Here is a 17952-nt window from a genome sequence, read left to right on the forward strand (position 1 = left end):
GTGACTGGGTGAGCTACAAACACAAAGGGTATTGTTCAGAAAAAGATCAAAAGGATTTATCGTTTTGTCAGAAAGGTACCCGTGGCTACTTCTGCTCCGGTAGAACTCCAAAGCAGTTATCATGGCGTTGCATCAAGCGCTTCAGGCACTGGCAACAACAAATGTCCTGGCCATGAGGAGTTGGCAACCGCGGCACGTGACAGGTTACAAACCGAGGCCAGGTATTGCTGGAGTCTCACAGTCACCAATCAGCATCCACAGCTCGCAACAAGTAATAAAAATTAGTAAGTAAATGAAAGAGACTTAAAAAAAAAATCCTCACTTATACCACAGCTTCTGTTCTTCACAGGAAACAACAAGTATTCTACACCTACTGGAGAAATTAATTATCTTTTTGGTGAACAACAGTCAAAGGAAAGGAAGTCACAAAGTAGCATCATTCGTGTATTTTCCAGTTACTTCAATGAACATGTCATTTCAGCCAGAAAATGAAAACTATAACCTCTTTGCAACTTAATGGAGAGCAGGCATCCAAAGAAGAAGTGAAGAGTATGTAAAAATACATTTAGAATCCAAACTGAGAAATCACATCACACGAGGAAGAAAAGTCTACTGAAGTGGCCACTTTACTGCCATCCACCTGCCAGCACATCACCTTTCAGCTTTTTGCAACCACTGCAAAGCCAAGCCTGGCCCCCAGGATGCCTCCCTCACCTCTCAGCTGGAAGAGCCCACCCGGACCCCCCCTGCAAGCAGCACACAGGCATTTCCCAACACAGCCCCACCAGCACTACCGCTCTGCTGGAGACTGCTGGAGCAGTCACTGCCGTGTTCGACCACAAAGTCCATCTCTGCCAGTCCATGAAATGTTCTTGAGCCTTGTCACATTCATCCCACACTGGACCCTTGCTCTCATAATTTTCTTTCTAGTACAACACTGCAAGGCAGACAGCGTGTATCTATCCCTGTTTTAAAAGTGACTTGAAATAACTCAAGGGCTACCAGAAAGTACAAATCTACTATTATTAATAAACCAAAATAGGTAAGGAAAGCATAAGCACAAACATTTGAACAGATCAGCGATGGTTAGGAGTGAACAACCAGAAGCAGTAGTGAAGACATACATTTTTCTACTGTCACAATCTTCCTCTTATTACTAATTAATATTTAGGTCCGACTGAAAGCAGAAAGACAGCAGCATTAATGGGACTGCATTAAGGTCAGTGGAACAGCTCTTAATACCACTATGCCCTATTTCTGAGAAATAAAAAGAAAAAAAAATTAAAATAGATCAGCCAGATTATCAAAAGATCAGACAGATGCATGCAAATCTGAACAGATCGCCACAAACATACGGTCTAGTTAGGGAGATCTGTACTGGAAGCACATAAGAATAAAGGCAGCTAAATAAGATTGAAGTTGTCATTCAGCATGACACTGTAGTTGTCATGCGGGTGTACATATTTGTTTGCTCCTTCTCTACTTACAGAAATGGAGATATGAAGTTTTGAAGGGAAAATTAAATGAAGAAACATGGTAAATTTTGCCTCTCCTGAATGCAATAGAGTTCTTCAACCCTTCAGCAAAGCTGCTGGTTGAGAAACCAATACTGTGCAGGATTACTCTATTAATGATTACTTTATCAGTGGAGCTAAAGTACAGTAATTGTAAAGTACAGTAGATTGACAAAATGTATACACATATGTCAAATGATGTTGTAAATTGCATCATGGAGTAAATACTCCTGTTATTGAGCACCGTAATTCGCACAGGCAAGATACTGCATGTTCTTCCACATCATCCACAATTGATCTACAAAGCAAAGTCAGAAGATACTTGCACGCAGCCCTGAAGAGCTCCACCATCAGGACGACGCTCCAGCCCAGCCACGCCAGGCAGGCTGGACCAGCCCCTGCTTTGGGCACAAGTCAGGAAGGGACTGTCCCTGGTTCAGAAAAACCTTCTCCGAAAGCCGCCGCAGGCTGGGCCAGCTGTGAGATGCATCATCCCGCTGCAGTAAAACATATCTCACATCCCAATCAAGAAGCACATTATGACTCTCTCTGAAAACACATCAACACAATACAAACGTTTCTGATTTTAACAGCTAACAGCTTCCTGTTGAGAGTTTACAATTTGCTAAAACTTCAGGCCTTTCTCCAGCCTTCCGAGGGGCAATTTTTTATTGCCGCTTCCATTTTCAAGAATAGTGTTTGATTACATTAATTGACCAATGTTCTGTACCTGTTTTTAACACCACAGATACGCATACCATACATCTTGGACAGGAATTTAGTTAGGTATATTTTTCAATGCATAGCACAGCCATGCTTCTATATACTATTATACTACACATAAACATTACAAAAATACACTACTTAGGACTTCAATGATTCTGCCTTAAACTCTTCAGAAGAGCAACAATTTCTAACTAGCCATATAATCTGTTTCATCTGACATTGTATTATCCTCTTAAAACATGCTCATGGAGTTGTTCTGACACAGTGGGTATTGTGAGGTTTGGTTGAATAGCTGAGGAAGCAAAAGAGAAATTGAAGACATTCCATTCCTGATACCAAGCTACACTCCAGCCCCCAGCTCTGCTCCCTGTGCTCTGGAGCAAGGAGCGGCTCCACTTGGCAAGTCAAACCACCCTTCATGGGCACAACTGCTGCCGAGAGGCACGAGGGTTTGGGCCCAGGGGAGCAGGAACGCCAGCCCCGGGCATCGCGAGACACTCGTGTCACCTGCTGCTGCCGCCACCTTGGGTGACATCCACTGCCCACTTTAGTCAAGGGGAGTCAGACAGCTCAGTGGGTGCCATCGAGATTAGTTAACCACTATTCTACTAAAAAAAGCCAACTCACCCACCTAGATTGTTGTGAAAAGGGTAGACTGAAAATTTCCAAATTCTTTTTCCTTTCCACAGAAAAAGACAGCGGAAAGCCCATTACTTTCCTTCACAGTCAAACACTGAAAAATGACATTCTTAGCCTGAGTTTCTCACACACTTTTATTTAAGAGAACAATAATATTATCAATTTATAACAATTTTATTAAGGACTACTATAAATGTTAATACATTTAAAGCTACTTAACTGTTCAACTATACTTCTAAAAATAGAGCTCATCATTTTGAAATAAAAGACTAGTTTAGGCCAGTAAATACAACAACACATAAACCAATACAATTACAGTAAGTGCCAGCATTATACAATAAATATATTCTGAAATTCTCACAAACGCTGAGGCCCCTGCACAGCAAGACCATGGATTTCAATGGGAGGCCAACACCACTGAACTGCAGTGTATGTGAAATCCAGACCACCACGTGAAAACCACCATATCGTCTACTGATGAGAGAACTCTGAGGATAAAAACTACTGAAAGAGGACCTCAGTTTATCTTATAATTTGGAGGCAAGGTCAGAGGGGAAAGTAACATTTTTGCATGTGTCTACAATCAAATAATTTCCAGGCCAGGCTAACCGAGAGGTGCATGAAGGGACAAACACTGGAGAGAGGGACAGGAGGAGCCACGGATGAACTGCCGCTGTCTTGCGGTTATGGACCAGAGATAGCTGGCTCTAAAGAGAGTGAATAAAGGCCAGAGATTTACAGCAATAAACTTGCAACTGTAATACGCAGATGTTTTCACATGAGCCAAATGGACAATGTGGGCACAGCCCAGAACATAAAAGCAGTTACTGCTATTGCCACAATTTCAGGAAAATTAAGCCCAGTGCATATACTAAAATTATTCAATTTGAAAGAAGAACAGACAAAAGACTACTTCTGTCCAACTACTGTTTGTAATTTCTCTCTTTTACAAAGCAATAAATATATATCTAAAGCGAACTTAATTCCAGTGTTACGAAACTATTATCAATCTAATACAATACTGTTGTACAGTGGCTGGACAAAAATACTCTTGTAATACGGCCTCATGTTTTTTGGGGACCTTTCAATGAATGTGTCATGAAATTTAAAATCAGAACAGAAGGGGGGGGGAAATCAGAGGAAAGTAATAAATCACTCTTCACTCTTCAATTTGCTAAATAAGAAGCATTTCTCCTTTTCAGCTTATGGATGAGAGCAGTTTCTGTAGTGGTATTGTTTACAGCTGCACAGCAGATTTGTAGCCAGAATTAAGCCTACACAAGTAACTGATTTCTGGTTCAGCAGCAAAAGAGGGGAAAAATTAAAAGCATGTAGTTTTGGTGTTTGCTTCTTAGGGAAGAAAAATATTCTCTTTAGCCTGAAACAAAGTACAGCTACCTTCCCCCCCCCACCCCCCCCACCCCTCAAACAACTGAACAAAAGGCACGAGTTAGTAAAACAAGAGTGTGATAATTGACTGAATCCTCCTCTTATTTCATAAGCCATTAATTAGGACACTAATCTTGGACTGGAAAACCCATGTTCAGATCCCTCCTCCTTCAAGTCAGAATTTGAATGGCATGCCATAAATAACGATGGATTTCCCAGCACGGGAAAAGAAATTACCAAATATATGCTCGTTAAGGAAGAATTTCCATATTTCTATTTACAACAGAACTGTAAATATTCTATGACCATTCCACTAAAGACTGCATAACTGAAAAAGGAGTAAAGATTGTGTAGGACCACCTCAATTTTAACACTGCACTGCTTCTAAAAGAACTGACTTTACAACATTATTAGTGTTTTAACATACTCTGTGTGCACAAAAACTATGTATCTAACTAAAGTCACCCTTTTTTCAGCACAGGGTTTTTAAAACACTAACTGAACACAAAGTTGATATTTAAGAAAGGAGGACTGAGTAAACTTTTCATTGCTTCCAGAAAAACTGCTTGCCTGCACAAAAAACCCTAAGACTTGCTTCATTGCGCCAAAGGCACTCTCTTTCCCCAAAAGCCCTGTTTTGCCCCCCAGCAAATGAGTCCCAGTCGCTCCCAGCACCTGGCAGGGCCTGAGCTGGGGGGGACAGCCAGAAGCTGTGAGGTACTCAGTCACCTCCACACACACAGGGATAAGGGTGGAAATAAGTACCTACAAAACCAATTAAATACAGAAAAGTGGATAAACAACAGTAAATAGACCAAATCCAAAATATTTCTGAAATATTTTAGCTCCTTTCCTTTAGGTAATTCTGCCTCATGAGAACACTGGCTTCACATGCAACACTGGCCTTTCCAAGCTTCTCCTGATTCTCTGTGCTCTTAAAGACAGGGAAAGAGCACCCTGGGAAAGAGCACCCTGGGAAAGCACCCTGCACTTCACAAGTCAGCCTGCGGTAGGTCTAATTAAGGAAGAACTAAGCCGAATCCTATTTTCCTCATAAAGAATGCCCAGATCCTGACATGCTAGTACATTCTGCCTGGCTGTAGAAACCAGTCCATTTAGGTATTTCAGTCACCACCAGAAAACTTAACAGACAAAATCTAATGACTGAATAATTTTCCTGCATTGTTTCACAATTCAGGATATAACAAATGTATATTATTGCAAAATAGACAAATGGAGCCCAAAGTTCCAAGTATAGCATTTCAGAAACTACAACCATGTAGAACCATCTGCACTGACAAGTTCCATATGGTTCTGTAGGAGCTAGCATGCTTCACAGCACAGTGCTCAGCCAGCTGCAACTTTCAGTGCAATGGTTGGTATCTGATGACAAATTCCACTGTAGTAAGAAGATTCCTTCCCCTCCACTTGCCAAACAACATTTAAAGAGATAGTGTTTCTCTAAACATCATTCACTTGGAGATAGTGCCACCAACCACTGCAAACATTTTATCAGCAGTTAGTTAAAAGGGATTCAGAAAGACAAGACGTGCTGTCTGGCTGATAGGGCTCAGGAACTGCAAGCAGCCCATTTCCTGAGCTAGTGCGGCCTGGCTAGAAACATCTGGCACGCTGAAGGATGCTACAACATGTCTATGAACTGTAGGCAGCTCAACCTCTTGCAAATGATTTTTAAAATTAATTAAAAAAAAGGTTTGGACACTTTTGTTCCTGAAGACATTACCATCACTCCACTGATTATGCTAATAGTGTTTACTGCTATTAAAATACATCTAGGCACCAAGCAGACAATTGCCCCATTTTCCAGCCTATTTAACAAGTTGAAAACATAACTCTACTCATTCTTTATTTCTTTGCTACAACAAACTCTGAGGAAAAAAAAGGGGGGGGGGGGGGGGGAGGGAAGCTTTCTGGAGGTATGAATAATTTTTTTTTTTTTTAAAAAAAAAAAAACAAACCCACAAAGCAACCAGTTATCCTATTTAACATTCCTACTTTCAAGAAACCCCTAAAAATGATGAAACGGCCTCAACACCATTTACAGGAAGCTACCCTGTGAAACGCAGAGTAATACAAACAGCTAGAAGTTTTTGAAAGACAAAGCAGGAGGTCAGGAATTCAGCCATTCAAGTGTTTTACTAAAAAACAGATTAACAAATATTTAAAACAGAGAGGATATTAGTATTTTCTGGTCCGTATGGTTCATAAATTTGAAAGCAGAACACTATGCATGTTATTACTCACAGTTTAATTATTTAAAGCTTTCAGTATTCATACAGCAACAACAGATGATTCAGACTGCATCTCAATGATCAAACCATGTATATTTTTCCATGACATTATTACTAAACTAAAATATCACACTTCCACACTTTTCTCCCTTTCAGTAAAAAAAAAAAATAAAAAAACAACAACAACATGATTTATGCCACAAATTCCACTCCAAAACTAACAGGACCCTCTCTCTTCCCCTACCATTGATCAAACATCACATAAATGACTAGCTGTTAAAGCTACTTTTAACAGCTTTCATAGCTGTTGGAGGATTACAAACATAGATTTTTGCTGATATTGCTTCTTAGAAATTAGCTTTTCCTCCAGAAAACTTCAGTTTCTCTTTTCCTAGATATCACAGATAAACTCTGACCACAAGCACAGTTGTAACTCATAAACGCTATTCAATTACTTAACTGTGCATTAATTTCTGTAGTTAAAGAATTCAGTATATTTAACTGAGTTGCATAACACCAATGTCTAACCACCTCTAATTTTCAAGACCTAACTCTTTGTCTATGTCAAATATCTGCCTCGGAACCAACAGACATATTCATCCAATCACCAATCTGGTAGAAAGACTATCAAATCAATATTTGAATTTACCATAAAAGAAGAAACAAACATCCATATGGAGAGTCCACTTATTTTCATACAAGAAGTCATCATGAAACACTTCTTACCCTCTTTTCAACCCAGTAAGGGAAAAGTCTTCTGAAGAATTCAAGCTCTAAATGAATGGTTGCGCTGGGCTGGTTAACAACAGACATCCCAGAGTTGCCAAATCCTGATTAAAAATCCCCAACTTTGAAAGCACTGAAGAACACCATGCATACAAAATACTGTTAAATTTATTTACAGAATGCAAAAGAAACATCTGAGTTAATGTGGTTGTGTCGCCTTCAACCTAGCCAAGCAGGATTTCAGCAAGTATTGTCCTACAAAACAAAAAGTATGACGTTAAGATCAAAAACTACTCCTCCAGGACGCTGATCCTTAAGACTCTCATACTAACTGCATTCATACAGCAAGTTCCATGCAATTCCTCGCTTTTAGTCAGTCAAAACTCTTCAGGATCTTACACGTTTTCAGTGCTGACTTAGGTGTTCACACAGTGGGATGGAAGCCGTTTAAACTACTGCAAACATTGATATTAAAACCTGCCTTAGGCTCACTGGCAATCATTTGCTATACATTTACAAAACAGTAGTGTAGGTGGAAAGAGCTGTTGATGCTAGAAGTATTTCATCATTAATATCTTCCACACAAGTCTAATTCTACCATAAAGTATTGCTTGTTTTGTATGCAAAGACAATAAGCTTGCAAGGTCGTCATCCTCTTCAAGAGTGGTAAAAAATAATAAATTGTTCTCAACTCAGCCTTAAAGTAATACCTTTTTTAGGATCAGCTATTCAAAACAACTAATTGCTGCATATTTATTAGTTATGAGATGGCAGCCAGCACAAAATTCACTCTCCTAACTGAACTGACTGATAAGAATGAAGAACAGTAAAAACCGATTTTTAGGTCTTGTCTACACGAGAATTTTATGAAGTGGATTAAGGCAGGGATTTTAAAGCACAATAATTCTTCTGTAGTAGAAATATCAACTGTATGGCCCAGCTTAATTATTTGAAGTGGATTAAACTAAACCACATAAAAGAAACTTGCCAAACAATAACAGTGTTCACAGGCAAGAAGTGTGGAACGGCAATTCCAGGCTTCCATGCACACAAGGAAGACGCATGTGACCGATACTACATGTGAGAGAACCACGGCTTGATCAAAGATGACTTTTTTTTTTTTTTAAATGTAGTCCTGTACCAGTTTTTCAAAACATAAATCAAGACTCAACAGGTACTGATTCTGTATGATGTGTTAGAATGCAAAGCTACTACCCAGGACTTTATTGTGCCACTTATTATCTGTTTCCAAATGTTTAATTTCCTTGTGGAAGTGTATTTTCTTCTGTTTGCCAGCAACAGACTTTTCACTATAGTACCCTGAGAGAGTGAGAGACAACACGTTTTTTCTCATTCATTCCCATATTCTTAATCTGGATTTGCATATTGGAGGGAAGCATAAGTAAAGCGTTACTACCAAATCAGCACAGGCTGATCACTCAGTGCTTTCAACACATTATGTAAGTGCCAGTTCTTATTAGCATTTTCCTCCGCTATTTTCTCAACAAGATTGTGCTTTTAAAACACTGTTTATAACTGAAAGAGCAGTTCGCCAAACCCTTACTATTATATGAGACGAATACAAAATGGTAATCCTCCTCAATATTCAACACTTGCTGTTCAACAATTATGGGAAGAAAAACCGTACTTGCAGTAATTCTTTGACTTTAATTAAATACTACCAGCTTATGCTGTGGTCTTCTAAAAACAGCCAACTTGAATCCTGAAAGTATGAGAAATCAGTACAACCCCAGCAAGAACAATATCGTAAATGAAGAGGAACAGAAGAGTATCATCTGTCATCAGAAAGCATCTCATTGCAAACTTGATTTTTGCAGCTGTAAACCAACCCACATTCCACAGGGTTTGCAGCCACAGTAACACTAAAAAGCCAGCACACATACACAGGTCTTACAGGTGTCCACATCACATAAAGGCCACTTCCGGAGCACTGGACAAAACCCAGTAAAACCTCACAGGTGTCACGTACAGACAAAATAGTTGCACATCCCCTGCTCTGGAACAGAACGGCTGCTCACGAGCAGCACAGACATCCTACAGCCTTCCCCTCACTGTTGACAGGTAAGTAATTAGAGACAAGCCTTCAGGATGATTGACTAATAATTACATTACTGTACACTTTCCTTCCAACTGAAATGGAGGACCAAGTCTGGACAATAAGTAAACAAGGAAGTCCATTAGGAAATATCTTTATCCCCTCCTTTAACTGTCACCACCTCTCAAGGAGTGTCAGTCATCTTTTGTGCAGCTTTTTTTGTTTTGGTTTATTGGGGTTTTTTAAGTACAGCTCTACTATACCATAAGCTTAAATAATTGCTCACATCACAGCAGTAATAGTTACAGATACAACATTACAGTAACCATTTCTTCTCCATAATTAATCATTCCATGAAACAGTAGCTAATCAAATGTGTTTCATAGATTTTCTTTGATAACAAGTGCAGAATGACATAAACCGGAAGCTGTTGAAACATAGTGTACAGTATAGTCATGAAATAAAACAGAACTGTGATTGAAAGCAACGTAACAGGGCAAACACATCACTAAAGGTCAACCTCACTGACAGAGGTGCAGCTGCAAAAAAATCAAACCAAACCGAAAAACTCAAGGTCATAAATGTTTAAAAAACCAATAGCCATTCTGGGGAATCTACACAGGCACACATCTCAGTCATTTCTTTCAGTGCTGTTAAGTTTAAATGTATTTGTTTTAAACAAGAGGTGGTTTGAGTACACACCAAGACACTTTGATATTACTTGGCACTGCAGTGAGTGCCCACAGAGAAAGAATTAAATTCATAAATACTGGTAATATTCCTCTTCTGAATACACACAGACAAACAAGAATAAAATCAAACACCTACCAGCTTCAGGAAATAAACATTGTTTTTTAACAAGAATGTGTATTTTCATTGCTTAGATTCAGTAAATGCACTTGAAGGCTGCTGGTCTACATAAATAAGTTTGAAGCTGAGGGTGAGATGGGATTAAAGCATATCAGGGTGTGAAGCTTGTGATGTAAGATGTCTGCAAGAGGATCAAGGGTTTGTGTACAAACAGCACTAACGCTTTCAAGAAAAGAAGTAGTGAAAATTATTGGTATGTACAAACAAGAGATGGCCAACAACTTCAGCTAGCTTTATACCTCCTGTAGGAGCACATGCAGTCTAACTTCAAAAATGTTTTATATGCATTATGCACATACTTCTCACACTAGATGACAGAGACGTGTTAAGACTACCTTTATTTTTCTTATAAAAACTGTAATAGTAAACTACTTTCAAGAGGAATGATTTTGAGATATTATACTTAAAATGGTTATCTTAATTACCTAAAAATCATAAAATCATAGAATCATAGAATGGTTTGGGTTGGAAGGGAACTCAAAGATCATCTAGGTCCAACCCCCTGCCATGACAGGGACACCTCCCACCAGACCAGGTTGCTCAAGGCTCCATCCAACCTGGCCTTGAACACTTCCAGGGATGGAACATCCACAGCTTCCTTAGGCAACCTGTTCCAGTGTCTCACTGCCCTCAGGGTGAAGAACTTAATCCTTCCTAGTCTAAACATGCCCTCTCCCAGATCTTTTAAAGATCATTTAAGTGATCTTCAAAAAGCGGCAAATGAGCAGTTTTCAACTCTTACATGGCATATAGCTTAGATGAGAAAATCTGAGGTGAGTTGAATTGTCTAACACATAGATTTATTACGCAGTAGTACTGTCATGTCAGGATAGCACATAGCTACATTTCCTTTGCTCTCCATTCCAAATACCAGATAAAATCCCTAGCATGAAATGTGCAAAGGGCATCACCTGTTACACAAATTCCTATTCCAGCACAAAAATAAAAGACTCAGTGTAAGGCAGAAATGTTTCAAAAACTAAATCAATCTGAAATCCTTATTCAAAACTTTGGAAGCAGGAAACTTCATGAGATCACTAGAAATGTCAAAAAGAACCCACTGGATTTTTTTCAAATGAATCAACAATAAAATTACCTGTATGTATTACTTAAATACAAGAAACATCACTGAAATAAATTTAATAGTTTATTCAGATACTGGATATCTGAAAGTAATCTGATTTCAAGGTTTGTGGGGGGAAATAAAGAAAACAAACAAACCATCAAACAAAGACATTATTGTACTCTAGGTCATGACTGGAATATTAGAAACTCTATGTAGTATTCTGCGTGTTAGGGGATACAGAAACACAGATGGGACCACTACCAGAACCTGGGAGCAGCATGATAGGCACTTCACGTGAAACCTCAAAGATAATTGCTAAATTCAGGATTAAGACTAACTTCAAGCTGTTAGTATCCACTCTGTAATACCAAGTGAAGTCTGGCTTGTGCTGTTTCCACCAAAGCTGACACAAAAAGTACAAGTTCAGCGACTGGTCTGGACTACTCATTTCTTCCTCTTAGCAGCTTTTCATACTACGGCCACATACACAACAACAGGACAAACTCAGACAGTAGATGTTGGAAGCTGTGGAGTGGCATAAATCTAATTAAGTCTGAGTGGTAAGACTAAAAGAATGTAAATTAGAACCAGACACATCAGCTTCCTCACATGTCAGTTGCACCAAATCAGACTTCCTCTGGATTCTCTTAAATCCAGTCCAACATTCCCACCCTGTGGAACTCAAAACAAAACTAGAGTCTTAGGCAATAGTTAATCAAAAGAATACATTTAAGCTTAAGAAAATTGAAAATACATATTCAAAATATATTTAAAAAAAACCCCAACACATAGTCAAAAGAGAACAGGTTAAGCTTTTGCCTTTTCTACAAATACATGTTAGTTTACAAGAGAAATCCCCCAGGCCAAACTCACAGTTGAAATTATTTCCTCAAGGATTTCCACTGCTGTTCATTTTACCAGTAACAGTTAACAACTGTAGCAATCAAACAAATTATCCTGCTGCAGCAGGATCAGCAAAACTTGGTTCTTATCCAGGAGCATGGGGAACATGAAAAAACAGCAAACCCAATGTTCATTATAAAGCTAAGAGCCAGTAATACAGAAGAGCTCACCAGGGCATGAAACCTTCATTTTACAAACTTCTGAAAGAGCAAGCTACTGTTATCTTGACTATTTGAACACACACAAAAATTCTGGGACCTGTTATCCAAATACACTGTGTTTGTTGACTTGGTAATTACTTTAGTAAGTTGATTAGTAACAGCAGTAGACCAATTCTTTTATTCAACATTCAAGACAATCACTTTTCAAAAAAAATACATACAGAATAAAGGAACCAAGACCAAAAGAAGAAAAGCTGAATTCATCTTAAAAGGTGATTTTTATGCCCAGAAGCTACACACAAAAGCCACTGGAAACCCAAAATACCATTTTTCTAGTTAGCAGATATCTACTCAGGTTGATACCCAAGACACACAAACTTCCTCAACACTTACACTACTCAGAAAAAAAACTGACAAAGCCACTTACTACTAAGCATGCAGGTAACAATCTGACCTATAAAGTAGCACTGCAGTTTGGCAGAACTGAAAATACTGTTCTAACATTAGTTAACCCATCTTAAAACGCTTATCGTGAACGTCAAAAGCAAAAACTTTAACCAAATGCTTGGCAAGGTGAGCCTCTGCAGCCACAACCAATGTCACTGACTGCATTAACACCCTGCACTCACCTTCCCATAGCAGTGCAAGGAAAATGAAGTGCTCTTTACCAACGGTAACAGCCTACCTCTTCATTTTTATGAGCTGAAAAAGAATCTTTGCAAACCAAATCCTGCCCACCCAGTTACATGTTCTCACAGGAGAACAGGTCTGACTGATGCTATTAGGGAGCACACATTCTCACACCGTCCTTCGTTTGACAGCAGTGCCATTGCAGCGCTTTGCCTACTAACAATGCAAATGCAATTGGGAAAAGAAGGCCCCATAGCTTTTCAGAATGACAGGAACGATTCTCTCTTGTATGCTAATCAATTTAAATGCAACATATTGGTTTGGCACCTGAGGAAGATAGCCAGTGAAGGGCTTCTGAAGACATTTTTCTACATGTTTTCGATTCAGTGAACTGCAAAGATCAATAAAGCCAGCATCTGGGCTGATATACAGTGCAAACATCAAGCATCTGGATCCAACAAAGCAGAGAACTAAATTTCAGACTTACGTTTCTCATCGTCAGCATGTACTAGAGATGCTGCTCTCGACAAGACATCCAGTGGAGTCTCCATTCCTCTCTGGATCCTAGAAAATTCAGAGTCAAAGTTTCAAAGAGTAAACTCACAGAGTCCTTACACAACGTATCAGGTGGTGTGCCACCTGTTCATGGCACACACACATCAGGTTTTACAGAAGGAAGCAGTAACGAACAGCAAGAGCATGACAGCAGAAAGAATCAAAAATCCAGGTTTCTGCTGTTTCGTTCATGTTATACCAGCACAAGGGTTGTTAAAACCAAGCCATTACTGAAAACAAGGAAACACTGTAATCAGCTTTCTCACCAACCACTTATCCAAAACAAATCAGAAGACCAAATTCTCAAGTACTTGGCTGAAGCTGATGACTGCTGCTCATGCATGTTGCAACAGGGTTATCTGCTATACGTTGTAAGCACTTTTGCCTCCCACATGCTGGCCTTCCACCCAACAAACAGCTACTCAAGACAATACCCAAAGACACAACCCCACTGAAGCGAAGACGATGGCTGGCCTAGCAGCCTGCATGAGCCCAAGACTGCTTTAGATCCACAGTACTCAATGCACTTGTGATCCACACTCCCCTACACCCAAAGCAGAATCATCCAAAGCATAGAAGCCATTAAGACTTTTTCTTTACTCATGAACACATAGTCAAATGCGGGGCATGGGCGTACATAGCGACCCAGGCAGAAAACTCACAATCGCACCTCAGTAGCTATTTTTCCCCATTTTTCTCCTCTTACAACACATAATTCCCATACCTGAAAAATTAACCCCATCACATAAAACCCCACATTTCAGCACTACACTAAGCAACAGACTCTCCCATTAAAAAAAAAAATTTGTATTTCAGCTTATGTAAGCCTCTCAAAAGTTTCACATGAATGGCTTCAAAACTAACTAAGTTCCAAGATGAAATTCCAAAAGATATGAAAGGAAAGGAAGGAAGAGAATAACATGTTGTCAAGATACTTTTGTTAAAAGGCCAACAACTTATAAGTATTTTTAAAGAAGGCAACAGCATAGACAAAACTGCTAAGAAAACAAATGGAGAAAGAGAGAAAACCCAGGACTGCTAACAATTTTGTTTTGGTTTGGTTTTTTCCCCTTGCAAAACTAGCATGCTATTCTGTCCTAAGAACTGTAGGTAGTGGCAACTATCAAAATCTCAAACACATGTAGATAGACTTAACGACAAGCATATGTTTGGGAAGCAATTTCCTTGAATTTGCACTGTAAATCATAAACCTCACTACCCTCCCTCCCTCTTCCTAATAACGTCAAAGACTTTAAAACTAGTCAAAGATTTTAAAGCATAAGAGAAAGTATGTTTAAAGTATTTTTAAGTTTAAAAATATTTTTTCAATAAAGAATTAAATCCAGTCTTGCTTCCATAAAACTGTGCAAAGAGAAGGGACATACTTGAAATAACAAAGTATAGCGCAAGAGGACTAAAGCATGCATCTCCTGCCCCATCAGTATCAGCTTTGGCTCAAGAACAGTATTTTAACTAAACTTACAAAACCAGTTGACTCTTCCATTTAAAGACAGTACATGTAGGCAAGAGCTTTTAGAAAATAAGATATTAGATTCTTATTATATATAACATATATAAATATATATATAAAAAAATATAAGTCTGTCTTCACTAAATACTTCCTCATATCATGTTTGGCCACAAGCTCTTCCAAACCAAAGCCAAGATTTGGAAGGGAGTGTTCACTAGAGAAGCCTTCAGGACCATTCCACTTTGATCCCTCAGACCTTGATGCTCAGGGCTTCTTTCTTGCTTTTTCTTTTCTTGCAGTTTAAAACAGCACCACTTTATTTCTCCCCAGACTGTTGGTTACTCACCCTCTCACACAAACTCCTCTAACAGTGAAAATTCAGTTGGAAAAAAAAGATTAAAATACATCTGATCAGGTGACACAGCTACACCAAGCCAATGGCTAATTCATGATTTCATACTAACCAGCTGTGTCACAAATTTCAAAGACAGCAATACAAAGCTTTTTGGTCAACTCTTCAGAAAAATCCTTTCAAGAAAGAGCACTGCAGAGGATATTATGATGTCTCTTATTGAAAACAAATTGCTGTTTTAAGTTTTTCAGTAATTTTAGAATAATGGGAGCAGCAGACGCCCAACCCCTTTCCGGAACACACTCCTAGTAAGAGAATTGGCCGGTGACGGAAGTCCACACTGAGAGAAGGAAACAGGAATCAAGTCCTAATTCTATTCAGGAAATTTGACACTTTAAAAACAACTTCAATAAAACTGGCCTCAATACAGTTTTCTAGCTTTGCGTATTATTAAAGGTCGTATCATGACAGTGCTGCAGAAGTGTTTCTCTGCACTTAAGGCCTTCTGAAGAACACTATGTCCACTCCAGAGCTTCTTTGAAGGGATGTTGTTCCTACAGAGAGCCGCATGCTCCAGGGTGCAATACCATATATGCTGCAATTCTGTAACATGCTGAACACATGTACAGTTATGAAAATTACCTTCAAGGAGCTATAAACTTCCAGATTATTTTTCAAAGAATATGAAATATCCCTCTAAATTAAACTAACAAGTTGGGGATAACAGTTCAGGAAAGAAATAAAGGTTGCCTACAAAAACAAGAGTAGGAATCTTCTCTCAGACAGTTCAAAGCTTAAAAGCCTAATTCCATCTTGGCAAGGACGGCAACGGCTGCAGCTACTCCAGGCTGCAGAGAACCGCCTAGTCATCCTCAGAGGGAGTCATGTTTCAGATATGAAAGAATAGTTCAATTTCCAAGGTTCTGACAAAAAAAAAAAAAAACACAAACAAAAAAACCCCAACAGTTAAAAAGCAGACTTCTGATAAAAGCCAGCTAATTCTCTGTGTGACACAGAAACCTGTCCATGCAGCAGAAACAAACCCGAACCAAAGCCGGATTTTTGTAAGTATTCCCATCAAAAACCAGCCCTCTAGTCCATGTGCAAGTGTCATCCTACACCCGGATCTCGCAAGGGAAGACGAGTGACCAGTGAAATACAAGCACACAAACGGAGCTTCCTCTGGACAGAGCTGATTTAAACACCATGGAACAGTTTCATAAGTATCTTACTTGTTACAAAATCTTAAGAGACGCAAGCCAAAAGCACTTTTACAAGTGTTTAAGATATTTTTATCTACCATAATTTCAAATATTAGTTTAATGTCTTAATCCTTTTATTTATCAGTTACTGCTTCCACTCAACGTTCCCCTAGTCTGTCACCTCACCTACACTGCAGCAAAGAAACACTCTGAAAACAGTAGCCATAGAACGTAAAATCATAAAGAATCAATGTCTGAAAGACAAAACAGTTACTAAACACTGATCTACCAGCAAGGTTTTTATGCAACGCTTGAAGAAAAGGACACCCACTGGCGTCATAAACAGCGCACAGCTTTCCCTCTCCTTTTCAAGCTTTTGCAAATTCCGTGTGCACACAGAGTACTCTCAGCTCTGCAAATGCCTAAGTGTTAAGGGTTTTTTTTTAAGACTATAGAGAAATTAAAGCTTTTGAAAATGAACAGTTAAGTGATTTCATGGATTTACACAGCATCAGGAAAAGCAGGCATGGAAAAACCCTACAGTTGCTTGTTTGAAGCTTCAGGAAACTGGCAGTAGGGAAACCGGCACCAGAGACCAACTGCTGACTGAACAAGACGACATTTATTCAATCCCACGAAAGCTGTTATTCACAGCGGAGTGCACCACGAAAGATTTGAAATAAAGAGAAGAACTTTATATTTGATTTTTTTAAAAAAAAAGGGGGGGGGGGAATAGCAAAGAGACAGAAAGGAAAGAAAAAATGAAGGATGATGTTTGCGGCAGTAATCGCCATTTTGGAGATACAATGGCTCCTTTCTAGAATGGATCTTAACCAGTCAATGAAGTAAAAGTCAGACAACAGAAGCAAGGAAAAAGCTGGGTGGTGAGAACAAAAGGCGTGTACCAAAGATGAGCTGAGAAGGTAAGAAAAGTCAGAAGAATTCAGACCTAGTTTGGACATGAAGATCTAAAGACAGGTCAGAGCCATAAAGTGACTTGGATCACAGGTCTGACTGACACACAGAACAGCAGCACAGCCAACAGCCATTGCAGGGACATCAGTAAGAACCATCTGAAGGCAGACCCTGGTAAGAGGTATCTCTTAAACTTGTTGAGTGTGAACTAGAGACAGACATCCGCACGCTGCCGAAGAGAGAGAGCGCTGAACCTTTCAATGACGTAGAGAAACGTCTGGTACTTGAATTCATGTGTCTGACGAAATTACAGAGATAAGGCTGGAGGGAGAAGCAGCAGATTAATAAACAAGTCCCATTACAAGAATGAAAAAGTGAGACAAGAATGACAAGATGCTCGAGGAACAAGAGCGGGGACTAAAGCGAAGGAAGTGTAGACAAACACAGGTATAGGGAAAACAAGATTAACTGAAGGGCATGGTCAAATTGGGCACAAGCCACTCAGTCTAGGAAGACACAGGCACA

The 17952-nt window shown here is 39.2% G+C and overlaps 2 protein-coding genes across 3 annotated transcripts in view; both read right to left on the reverse strand.

Moving 5' to 3' along the window:
* The window catches only part of VGLL4 (vestigial like family member 4), an 80831-nt gene extending 67348 nt beyond the window's left edge, over positions 1-13483 (reverse strand). The window contains exon 1 of the mRNA XM_086470606.1: positions 13420-13483. Within this exon, the coding sequence (XP_086326732.1) occupies positions 13420-13483 (64 nt within the window). The remainder of the gene's footprint in view (positions 1-13419) is intronic.
* TAMM41 (TAM41 mitochondrial translocator assembly and maintenance homolog) overlaps positions 13478-17952 on the reverse strand; it is a 46426-nt gene continuing 41951 nt past the window's right edge. For both annotated transcript variants that reach the window (XR_015183799.1, XR_015183797.1), the window contains exon 10: positions 13478-13496. The gene's annotated coding sequence lies outside the window, so the exon portion shown is untranslated. The remainder of the gene's footprint in view (positions 13497-17952) is intronic.

Source organism: Leptosomus discolor, chromosome 9 (assembly GCF_034619465.1).
Source record: "Leptosomus discolor isolate bLepDis1 chromosome 9, bLepDis1.hap2, whole genome shotgun sequence".
Classification (NCBI taxonomy): Eukaryota; Metazoa; Chordata; class Aves; order Leptosomiformes; family Leptosomidae; genus Leptosomus; species Leptosomus discolor.